This window comes from Pararge aegeria, chromosome 4, assembly GCF_905163445.1.
Source record: "Pararge aegeria chromosome 4, ilParAegt1.1, whole genome shotgun sequence".
Classification (NCBI taxonomy): Eukaryota; Metazoa; Arthropoda; class Insecta; order Lepidoptera; family Nymphalidae; genus Pararge; species Pararge aegeria.
The window spans coordinates 8,614,352-8,627,012 of record NC_053183.1 but is presented as its reverse complement, the minus strand read 5'-3'; the positions used below and the strand labels follow the sequence as shown (position 1 = coordinate 8,627,012).

Below are 12,661 nucleotides of genomic sequence, written 5' to 3'. Positions count from 1 at the left end.
GCGTGCACATTCACGTTTTCAAACATGACTTAAAACAATATTCTTCAATATTGAGTTAGTATAAAAGCTAAACTTACTGTTACAACGTTTGTTCTTCTAAAAAATATACTATTAACATAACATAAGATTGATATATAAAAAAACCAATGTGATTGTGTCTTTTCGAGAAATTTGTGTGTGAATTTTGTGTTTTTGGAGGGTAATTTATATGGCGATTTTTACTTTTATGTATTTTGTTAAAAATTATTGTGTATTAAATAAGTATGATGCTATTTATTATCAATATTTTATTTATGTATTTATCAAGCTAAATAAAGGTTTATAGTATATGTAGTTTTCCGTAATTGTGTATTTTATATGTTACATACAATAAATGATATTTTTTTGATAATAAACTTTTATTTTAAATTAATGTTATATTCATATACGTATTTTATAAAGTGGGTGCTGATTTTCTTGTACACATATCTCTTAACTTAAATAGATTGACGGATCAAATACCAGTAGTGTCCTATTGACAATGTTTGTCTTGGAATAGGCACTTAGTTTAGTGATAGGATTTAGTTTAGGATTCAACAAAATTGGCATAATTGTATCTTCTTTGGTTTCTGTTATTGTCTACTATTGGTGAAAAACAAATTATTCGAAGCAACTTATTGAATCTAAAGGTGTATTATGATTTCCATAAACGAAACGAAGTTGGAAATCTCTCCCCTTAAATTTACAGGTCTCGTTTGTTATGAAGTTCGTTGGAAAATGACTAATTTTGCGGGTAAATTTCGTTCTTTCCCTGAAGGGAGGAAATGGTTTATACGGCTGAAGTTTTCACCCTGAGGCTTCTTGTTTTACTTTATTGTATTTGTTTCGTTTCTGCGATTGTTTCAATTGCAAAACCAACGTATTTATGGTTATATCAAGTGAGACTAGCAATACAACCCCTGAAAAGTAAAGTTTAGGTATTCATTTTTATTAAAGGATGATCTCTGTGTGCAAGAAACATTCTTTAAATCAGTAAAAAACACACACTACTTATAGTATTTAAAACATACATGCATATACATATATTCTTTTTTAATAATTTCATACTACACGTATTTGACATATATATAAGCTCTTTATATTATTTTTGGATTATAATTTGTTTAAAAAAAATAACTGGTAAATTGACAGTATCGCCCTGGCGAAATCTGTGATTAAAAAAGTATAGTCTTTGACAGTAGAATCTTAATAATGTTGAAACTTAAAATTTAAAAATTGATTGTGGTTGCATATCGACCAGTATTAGGCGACCATTATATATTATATTAAATATGACATCATGCTATTGAACTGCGTAGTATATTTTGACATTTACCAAAGGCGCAATACAGTAAATAGTTCTAGGGTAGAGTTTGTTGCCATGATAAATGCATGTTAAGTCATATAAATGATAAATTAATTTGCACTGCTGCATCAAAATGCTTTGAATAGAGTCTCTATTTGAGATTCCAAATAGTTACTTAATCTACGTTTCATTATACATAAAACAATTACTCAACATAATGTGACGTCTTTAGGCAAATGCGTACGTATCAGAAAAGGCATTTCTCCATCAGGAACACGTCAGTGCGATTAATCCCCTCCCGGCTGCTCTAATCCCCAGAACACGCAAGCCCGCACCAAATTACGATACAATAATTTATTTATTAATTTAGTTTAATAGAATTACAGTCTTGTCATTGTTATTACGTTTATCAGACAACTGTTTAACTTTGGCAGAGAAAGTCTTATTTTATTTAACAAAACATAGTTTGGTAGTTTTAAGAGTTCGTTCTGTCCACTGGTCACAGATTCCTAGCTTTTGATTATATATAAATAAATAGCTAGAATTATTGGTTTTGGTTTAGTTTTTTTCCATAAATGAAGAAGTTTACCACTGATGTCTACTTATTGAGTATAGTAAAAAAAACTTTAACTACTTGTATTGTTCTTTATTTCAAGAAAGAAAGAAATATTCAATTGTGTAGTTTGTAAGCTCTGTCTAAAATCAACAAGTGGTTATTTTTTGACTAGGTACTTTTCCTATTAAATAAGTACAAGTTTCTTTGCAAATTAAGAATCCTTGTGTACTTGAGTCAGTCTCGTTTGCCGGAAACTATCACTACTTCAAGCGAAGCTCACGCAGTCATAGTATTAATATAAATATGTTTTTAAGAAGAAGTAAACGTATTGCAGTAACAGTAAAAGTAATTATAAACTAAGCCCGGAAGCCGGACAGGAGATGGGTCGTTTCAACGAAAAAGGCCCTTCAAATCATTAAGCCCATAAATTGTAACAATTGGGCTGATAGAATTTTTTTTTTTTTTTAAGATTTTGAGCCCTTATACATTTAAACACGTTTTTATGTATTCGAATTCGAACTCTATTAACTTTTTCATTCGAAAAACAGATCAATGTAAAGAAACATAAAAAAAACTTTTTTATACCCTGGGATTTTAATGCAGTTAAGAACTATATTTAGTACTAATATCAAATGATATTTAACTACATGCGATGTAAATTAAAAACCCTTAGTTCGTAATTTGCATATAATTATATTTTACGTCTTGGGCATCATGAGCGTTACGCCAAATAAATTTGATCCGGTTCAGTAACTAATGCTAAGCTAAATAGGTACTGAGCATCAGAGCTATGTCCAATATAAAAAGATCACCGGGATTTATTAACACAAAAAAAAAAAAAACATACATTACGGCTAAACTTATAATAAATAAGTAAATACACTATGACAATACACACATCGCCTTCTAGCCCCAAAGTAAGCGTAGCTTGTGTTATGGGTGCTAAGATGACTGATGAATATGTTTATGAATAATTTACAAAAATACTTATTAAATTCAGATAAACACCCGGACACTGAAAAATATTCATGTTCATCACACAAACATTTTCGTTGCCCACGGCGCAAATCGGCTGTCGAGCAAACTAACTAACGGTAATTAAAATTATTTCTACTTGTAAACCTATATTGGACATAAATAAGGAAATATAATGATATATATGGCAAATGGCAATAGTAATATAATTCACAAAAAATACACAAAAACTAACGGCGCACTGACGGTAAAACACTTAACGATCTTGTGTAAAAAAAAAAAAAACTATAAGAGTCAAATAAAAATACATTATGTTGCTAAACATGTGCTTACCAGAGAAAACATGGTTGATGGTTTCATAGATATCGTAATTCATGCACTCGCGTTGAGCATTACTTCAAATCAGCACGTCGTTAAAATGCAAATAGGTGCCCCTGATGGACGCAGGGCAATTTTGTAATTATTTAGCACGAAGTAGGCATTTACACTCTCCTAACACACAGTATATGTAGATAGAGAATCACGAGATCGATGCTCACTATTACAATCACTAATTAATGCAATATTATTTTTATATTGTTGACATCGTATTTGCCGAACGGAGGAACCGATTTTGATTTAGTTTTTTTGTTTGAAAGATGAATTAGTAGTGCTCTTAGCTATGTTAGACGAAAATCACACACAAAATGGCGGATTACGTATTTTTCCCAACATCTACAATATGGGTATAAAATGAAAGGACTTGACTAGGAGAAAAATTTACACGTTTTTAAATATCGTCCGCGGTTTTTTAATTTAAAATAATTACTTTATTATATAATAACAATTTTTACTTCAGAAGTGATTGTGAACCCGATGGACTTATATAAGAAAGTGGGATCCTATAATACACTTAATAATTGTATTCCTATCTCTGTTTCCCTGTCGGCCTCTGTTATGAGTTCTTAAGGAACATAATTGCAGTTGCACCACTTTTAGATTCAACATTCCCGTATTTTTTTAATTCAACGGGGTAAAATTATGCATGCTTCTAAATGAATATTGAAATATTTAGCACTTACAAATATTAATTTACTTATATATCATAAATATAAATTTATTTAAAACAAAGGTTCTTCTTGAAGTAACTTCTGATTTCTGATTGATAACTATAAAAACGTTGTCGTGTAGGTATAGACGCAAGAGGTAATAAGGATAAAAAAATCAAAAAAAGGCAATAAGACTATTTCTGTTTTTTTTTTTTAATATAAGTTACCTATCAGTTTATTTACGGATGAATTATATTAATAAATCCAACTTAAGTTATGTTGATCCTACTCACCCAGTGAGCTACGACAATAACTCACACTGTACCAAACCTACCGCATAGCTTCGAGCTACAAATAAATGCACAGCATTATAAATTATGGCTCTTATGCAGTGGTATTAGAGAGCAGAATATGCTGGTTTATTGTCGACTGAATGAGTTATTCCATACCAGAAGGGGTTCCCCTGGGTACCATGGAGCATAATTCGGTTCTTGACGCGACATCTTAATTAAAGTTGCCTTGTCACCACGCGGGCTATCGTTATTTCATATGATTCACTAGTCTTGTATACAAACTTGGTATAGGTTTACTTATGACGTTTGTATTTTTGCTACTAATGCTATCAATCAGTTATTTCTTTAAGTGTACACTAACACGTTCAACTTTTCACACGTTCGGGCACCGTGAAGTAGTTTCTTTAGAGATAAGTTGCCGTTTTGCACGTTTTATCCTTTTACATGTTTGTTGAAACTTATGATACTTACTTAATAAAGAAATTAACACAACCATTCATCGTCGACATATTTTTTTAAATCTAGTAATTTTTTTAACAAAGATTTCGTTGTACCCTGCTTTGAGACATTAATTGGATGAAAATGGTGATCATATCTAAAGTTCATTATATTTGGTTATTAATATATTTTGTTTACCCGTGTAAACGTACGTAATTCCGATATGTTTTTTATTTTTATGTACCAAGTATATGCACGATGAGTACATGAGTTTTTTCCGTCCTAACTCAATGACAGTGAGTGGCTTAATCTGTCCAATGTTAAAAGAATTATTAAGCAAATGTAATTCTTAGTTTGGTGTGTAAGAATTAATTTATATCAACAGTAAGCGGCGCGGTGCGGCGGCGGTATCAATTCAATCATAATTCGCTGCCAAATTACTGAATGCAGTAATTAATGTTTTAATTTGTCATCACTTCAATTGAATAGATTAGATAGATTAGATTAGAGCTACTTACTGTACTTCGGAGACTAAAGGGACTGTCAATTTTCGCATAAAAAAAAACTGTATACATTGTTATTTTTGTCACCTTTACACAATATTTTTTAACACATTTATACATGAATATGCCAAATATTGATAGTATAAAAATTTACATAGGTCAAGAGAGGTATTTCATCGTTAACATATTATTATGACCTAGTTAACGAAAACAAATAAAGTTAACGAAGTGGTATTAGAACGAACGAAGTGCTTTATTGTAGTCTGCATTACCAATAACAGAAAAATAATAGAAAAGTCAAACCAGTAAACAGAAATAAAAAATATACCTACATGTATCTAACACAGCTAACCCATAATTCTTCCTGTTTTGCCTCCCTACCCGGTTCAAGGCGACTAGTTTTAGTCTCGTTATTATTTCAAATATTTAGAATACCGTTTAAATCTACGAAGCCATCAAAGGGAATCAAGCAGCGAGTATTTCCTGTTTATTTCCGTATACAATGAGATAGTGGTAAAACCCAAAAATACCACGTGGGTAGATTGTCAAGTTCGCACCCGAATGGGGTGTCAGTCTATTTCTAAAGCATAGTTATAGCGCCATTACGACTATGTTTTTTTATATCTTCTCGTACCAACCTTACAAACGGGTTCGTTGAACCGCATTGACAGAGAAATATTACTAGTTCCTGAACTGTGAATGCTCGATTGATTGTGAAATACGAATGGAAATACTTTAAAAGGTAAACCTGTCAAATAGTAATGGTAAAAAGCGCATTACGCATTTAATTCTATAACCATTTTAACTTTATATTATGAAATATTTCCGGTTTGAAGATAAAGTTGGAAAACTGGATACCCAACGAATATTCTTAGAAGCTCAATCAGCGGTGAACAGTTAGCTAGGTTCTTGTTTTCTATATTTTCTGAATTTGGACCCCCTTAAAGTTAATTACGTAATTGAGCTACTACGATTAAACATCGCATCGTGTAATGTTGAATACCCCTTTTGTATGTTTCTTTATAATAGATGAGCCATTTTAAGTAATAATAATAACTGGTCTAAGTGCATTGCTCTCTATTCTATCTACTGGGATCGAACGATTATCACTGACAGGTATATTACAGCTAATAGACCTGATATAGTGCTAGTCGATCGATCAGTGCGCCGTGCAATAATTGTTGACATTACTATTCCACATGACGATAATCTGGTGAAAGCTGAAAAGGAAAAAGTATCTAAATACTTGGACCTTGCTCACGAGATGACCGCCATGTGGAATGTTGAGTCGACCGTTATTGTTCCGATCGTCGTTTCAGTCAATGGTCTTCTCGCGAAAAGCTTCGACCAACATCTTAAGAAGCTTTCGCTTGGTTGTTGGACTAAGGGTCGGATACAGAAGGCAGTAGTCCTTGAAACGGCGCGTATTGTGAGTGAATTTTTAATAGTGTTTTTTATTTTATTTTAGCATTGTTGAAAAAAAAAAAGAATAAATGATAGAAAAATTAAATAACTGGTCGAATATAAAAATAAGTTATTGTTATCAGTAGTAAGTAGTGCGAAGCTTAGTACGAAAATAGTAGTAACTTCGAACCCCTTTGAATTTCTATTCACTGAATCATATATGCGAACCATATCTCGTTAGACTATCTTTAATATTAGAAAATATTAGATAAATATATAAAAAAAAACGTATCAATTTAAAAACAGTTCACGGACTAACAGGCAATGCACAGCCAAATGGTAGCCCGAAGGAATTGAAATTTGAGCAACGTTTTTCCTAATTGGCGCTATGATGCAATAATATAAAAAGAGTCCCCATTTCCTATTCTGTTTCTTCTGTATTATATGTGTTAACTTTGTATTAAATGTGTGTGTGCAATAAAGTTTTCAAACAAACAAACAAGCGCCCTGAAAAATACACCGAGTGGAAATTATTGGTCAAGTTATGGAGGTTGCATTTTCACTGCCTATAGTTCACGAGGTCGTTACTGGATTCCCGGGTCAAACCCAAATATTGCTTAGATACTTGGCTTAGAAATAATAACAACCAACAAAAAATTTAAAATGCACGCGGAATTGTCGCTGCCATTGTAATGAATCAAGGCAGGCTACTGTGTTAAGTAAGTACATTTTTCTTTTCCCGTTGCTCCGTGGTCAATTGTACAGGATCCCTATATGTCATCTCCAATTCGTCATGTCATCGAAATGTAATAAGTCCCCCTTCGGATCGGAAAGCTATTTACAAAGGCGGGGGAAGTCGACTGGGAATAACGGATCAAATGACTTCGTGGATATTACCTACCTGAAGTTGTTTCTATTTTGGCTACGGAGATAAATCCACGCCGCGACTAACGCTTCTGATGAGTTTTATATTTTTATTTTGTATGCTTTTAACTTCATTTATTTTGTTTAAAACTCGAAAGAAGTAGTTCTACAAAAATATGGTAAAGAAAACTGCTAGATATGTTTAAAATGAAAATGGAATTATTTTAGGTTTTAGTTTAAAAGTAAATTTATATTTTTTTCTGTCAGACAGAGATTGCTTGCTTATATTTACCAAAAACCCGACACTATATTGGTCCTCTGGTGCTGCAGATTCATGGGCGTCACAGATCACTTAACATCACTTGCTCGCAGTGGCCTGCATACAGGGTATGCTTAGGGTATGCACAGGGTATGTACGACATATAAAACCTTAAGGGTATTTCTATCTCGTACAATACCAACTATTAAGTTTTTAATAAATCTTTGCCACAGATTTTCTCATCTGCATACCACGCCACTGATTGCTTGCATGCCCGCTTTTAATATATAATAAAACATGAAACAACAAAAACAAGTTTTTTTCTGTAAGGAATATATTTTATTCTATTATGTAACTATAAGTAAAGAATTAAATCTCCCGCTCTTAATAAGTAAAATGTCATAGTTTCAGCACGATAGTCTTTATAGTTTACAGCATGTAATAAGAACACCAAAATTGTACCCAACATAAAGCAGTCCCAAAAGTTTGAAATGGCCTATCCGCTTTGTTATTGCTACAATCACACTGGGGTCAGTGTGAATTGACCGCCTGCACCCTTGCAGATAATCGGCTGTCCGATTTAGAAATCAAACGATTGAAATGAATTTCGTGTTGATATTTAAGAACTAAATAGGGTTCCAAATGAGTTAAAAGGGGTTTAATTTGTTCTAGTTCTACTGCCTGGTATATAAAATTATTAAGTTTGTAAGTATGTAATGGATATAATGAATATTTGGATGAATGGATGTTCAAAAAGTACTTTACGGATTTGACAGAAATTCGGAATTGAGATACATATTTTAAATCGTGAATTAATTGCAATAAAAAACTTACGTGTAAATACCACAAGTAATAAATACTACGGGATTGATGCATTGGGGTAGGGATTCGATTTCCAGGTCGGTGACCCTATGGCTCTTCTGTCTTCTGGGCCTGTCTCCGTACTTGATTGGCCAGAACCGTCCGTTGTACGTGCTCCTCTATAGATTGAAGTAGCATGGAAGGTCTACGCTCTTAATCCCTTTCTTCATTAAAAGAGGGTTGTGCCACGAGCAATTTTTTCTTTTTTATGCTAAAAGTAAAGCTCATAGCTTTAAGAACAGAATAGAATAGAATAGAATTTGTTTATTTACCAGAAGAACACAAACAGACTTACATACGAAGTAACTTAAAATTTAGTACATAAAAAATTATTAAGAGCTTAAGTCTATGATGTGTCGTGCGAATAAAAAGGTTCTGACTCAGCTATGTTCCTGATACTTATGTACCCACAACGCTGGTATTCTGTCAGTACCTATTGAGTTGAGCGAAGTAGTTTTTTTAAAGTAGTAGTTTTATTTGCCTCCGTACCGAAAGGTTCTTATGAATCTTTTAATATTTTAAGATTGTTTATTGGTAATTTAAGTAATTAAGGTTAGTTATTATTCCAATTTCTTTTTTTTTTTAAAGACGATTTTTCCCGTTTGTAACTTTTAAAATGAATTGAATGAAATTTAGTTCAAAGAAAATTTTCGTAGCTATCACCCTGTAAGATGACAGCTTAATTGCTGTGAACTTCGGTGCGTGTTAATAACTACGAGGGGGAGACTTGACTTCCAAAGCATGCCTACTCCTTAATAATACATTTCAGATTCTTGTAAAACGTAGTGATTTCTTAGTTACGAGTTTTATTTGAAATAGTTCACCAAATTATTTGGTACATTTATCACCAAAGTTGGCTAAGTTTACCTTTTCGTAGCGAAATTACAAAAGAAGAGTTATTAAAAAAAAAAATCAAAATTCATTTATTTAAAGTCTAATAATGTTAATTTAAGCACTTTTGATACGTAAAGTCTGTCTTTGTGTAATGAATCCACCACCGGTTTGGAAGGCAGATTCTACCGAGAAGAAGCCGGCAAGAAACTCAGCAGTTAACTTTTCCAATATCAACAATTTACATATTACATTTTAAAATTCATTTTTCTATCCTGTGAGAGATGAAGGCGGAGCCGGATGCTTCCAATCAACCTTGTCATTAAGAAATTCATCAATAGTATAATAACCTCGCTGTAATAAATGTATTTTAACACATTCTTTAAACTTACGCATTGGTAGGTCCAAAATTACCTTAGGAATCACATTATAAAAGCGTATACTCAATGGCACAAATGACTTCTGCACCTTTCGCAGACGATATGCAGATGTCACAATTTATGAACATTTCTTGTAAGTCGACTGTTTATATCCACTTTATTATGACTTTATAACAGGCTTTAGGGAAGTAGTACCGCCATGCTTATTTCTGCCTTAAAGCAGCATTGCTGTCGCCAAGCAGTATTGTTGTGATACAGTGTGATGGCGTGGCGGCTGGTGTAATTACAAGTACATGAAGCTTTCTTTGCAGGACATATCTGCTGCATACCCTAAGAAGTGTTTGTGTGCCAGTTACGTACCTAATACTGTGTAGCTATCTAGTTTTTTTCCTTAAATGATCGAACATGTTAAAATATTTACATATATATAATTTATTTATATGTAACGTTAAGCTAGTGTTAAACAGTATGTGTAACAAATCTAAAAAAAAATTGTCGCAGCATTTCCAATAATTCTATTTGAACAGTTTTATTTTGTATCCAAGACATGATACGCCTACTGCAACTTACTGAAACTGTACCTCAAATTTATAGCGGGACCACGAATTATTAAAATCAACTCTTTGTCACGGTGATAAGGCTTTAGTGGATGTTTTTGATAATTTGCACGCACAAGGTTAGGGTACAGTGTTTACCCACGCAGCGATCGATCGGAGCCTCAGTGTGAAAATTGCAAACCGTAAGGATTTTCAGCTGAAATAAATTAACTGGATGTGTTCTTATTTAAGAACTACAGAATGCTTTATAACAACCGAAATATAGCTGATAATATTATGTGCATTTATTACCATCTTCTTGAATCTCTGGCTTGATTAACTGAAGTTATGTAGGTATTTGTACTTTCTTTTCCTTTTGTAATTATATCAAATCAAATCATTTTACCAAGTATTGTCTATAAAACATTGCAAAAAATTGCATAGTTTTGTTTATATTATTATTTATTATTTGCCTATATTATATGTATTAAAATATTTAAGTAAAAATTGAAATGCAACGTTTATTTACATTCACATACCTACTATTTATTTTCCTATCATTATTTCGTTAGTAGTCTTAGTAACAACAGGAGTAATAAAAAAACGGCAAGCAATTTTTATATATATGAATAACCACCAGATAAACTACCCTCACTATAATTCAAGTAAAAAATGTTGTTTGTAGAAAATTAAACACAGTGAAAATCTCTTAAGATAAGTGCATGGTATGGCAAGAAAATACATGGAGCGAAGATTTTCAAAATCGCAACGCACAACAATACCATCGAGTTTCAAAATACCCGAACCGTACGAATTCTACAACAAAGCAACACCATTTGTGCAAAGGACTCTACTATTTGTCGCTGACGAGAGCACCGCACCTAAACCAAGTTGTAGCACACCAAGTGAAATCGCAACTGTTACTCAAGACATTCCGGAAGAACCGAGCGCGTCTAAGTCAAGCGACGAGCAAGAAAAATCGCCTAAAAAGAGCTCATTTTTCTTTTCCCCCTCGAAAAGTTGTAAGATTCATGGGCGCAGCTTTTTCCGGCTTCAGACGAGCCCAAAGAAGAAAAGCGAGAGCGACGTAACTACGGGTAACAAGGCCGGCACGCCGGGGGGACTGATAAGCTATGCCCCCGGCTGGTCCCTCAAGGGTGAGCATCTTATGAAATGGCAAGACTCCGGGAAAACGACAATCGAGGTAAACTATTTTTTTAACTTTACAAATGGTATATGAGTCTAGTTAAGTATTTTTTTCTATCCGTTTCCAACAGGATTTAATGTGTTTTTTTTTATCAAAATTTGAATACAAACGTTATAAATCCTACGTTAGTAAATACTAGTGACTCAACTCACATCGATTCTTAGAGCTGCCTGGTTAATACAAGCTTTTAAATCATAAAACACGAAAGCCGTTTATAAATTTGATTGATAAAAATTGAAATCAAGGCAATTTAACTCTAAAATTTTAAATTTTTTATTTTTTGCTATAGCTGTTTTGTGTTTTTATTTTTTGCTGAATTTTCTAAAGAAATATCGTATGATATCCTCTAAAAGGCGAACTACCTACCACATAAGCTGATTAAATGCATGCTACATTTCATGTCTTTCAAGCGGAAAACGTTTATCTTTAAATAGCGTTTCAGGCCATAGAAAAATGGGAATTTCGAATGGAAATCTGTTTTGACGGTGAGAGGGGCGTAAAGCGGGTGTGTTTTTTTAAAAAGAAAATTAAAATTTCAATTTAAATTCGCCCCCAGGTAGCTTCGCTGCAAAGGAATAAATAGCCTTGTGAGCTAAAGAGAACTTCTTGAAATTGAATTCGAGTAAATATTTGATTACAGAAATACCTAACTATCTTGAAATACTACAGAGATGAATAAAGTTATTGCTGAAATCCAATTCATTTATTGTCCTAACTCTTCGGCGATAAAACGAATTGGATTTCTGTTTTTAACTGAGACAATTTATATTTTTTTCTATAAAAAGAAATAATTTCAGCTATATAAAAACCCTTAGTTTGTCTATTCAGGGACATTATTATAATACAAAAAGTAATTTATATAGGTATAAAAATATTCACAAAAAAATCTATTATACAAATAAACCCTGAAACATAATTATGTCATCAAAAATAACTCATCATCATCATCAACCCATTAATGGCCGACATTCACAATGAGAAGGGTTTAGGTCGTAGTCAACCACTGTGGCCGAATGCGGATTCGAGGTGCGTGCCGGAGATCGAACCCAGTCCCTCCGGGTGTGAGGCTGAAGCTCTAACCACGAAGCTATCACCGCTTGCAACAGTTTTAATTCAGGGTTGCCAATACTACATTCATTTATTTATTGATATATCTCACAAAACGTGTATTTTATTTACTATACAAAGCGTTGTCGCTAGCT

At 32.9% G+C, this 12,661-nt stretch overlaps 1 protein-coding gene across 1 annotated transcript; it reads left to right on the top strand.

The window, feature by feature from the left end:
- Nucleotides 1-10,979: 10,979 nt before the first annotated feature.
- On the top strand, nucleotides 10,980-12,042 carry LOC120623511. The gene is made up of 2 exons (XM_039889561.1): nucleotides 10,980-11,456; nucleotides 12,016-12,042. The coding sequence occupies exons 1-2, from the start codon at nucleotides 10,980-10,982 to the stop codon at nucleotides 12,040-12,042; spliced, it is 504 nt and encodes a 167-aa protein (XP_039745495.1).
- Nucleotides 12,043-12,661: the final 619 nt, after the last annotated feature.

What these genes read in the sequence shown, in the direction of transcription:
- LOC120623511 (XM_039889561.1), top strand. Translation starts at nt 10,980, where the DNA reads ATGGCAAGAAAATACATGGAGCGAAGATTTTCAAAATCGCAACGCACA. An exon ending in CCGGGAAAACGACAATCGAG is followed by an intron (nt 11,457 to 12,015) that starts GTAAACTATTTT and finishes ATTCGCCCCCAG; the next exon opens with GTAGCTTCGCTGCAAAGGAA.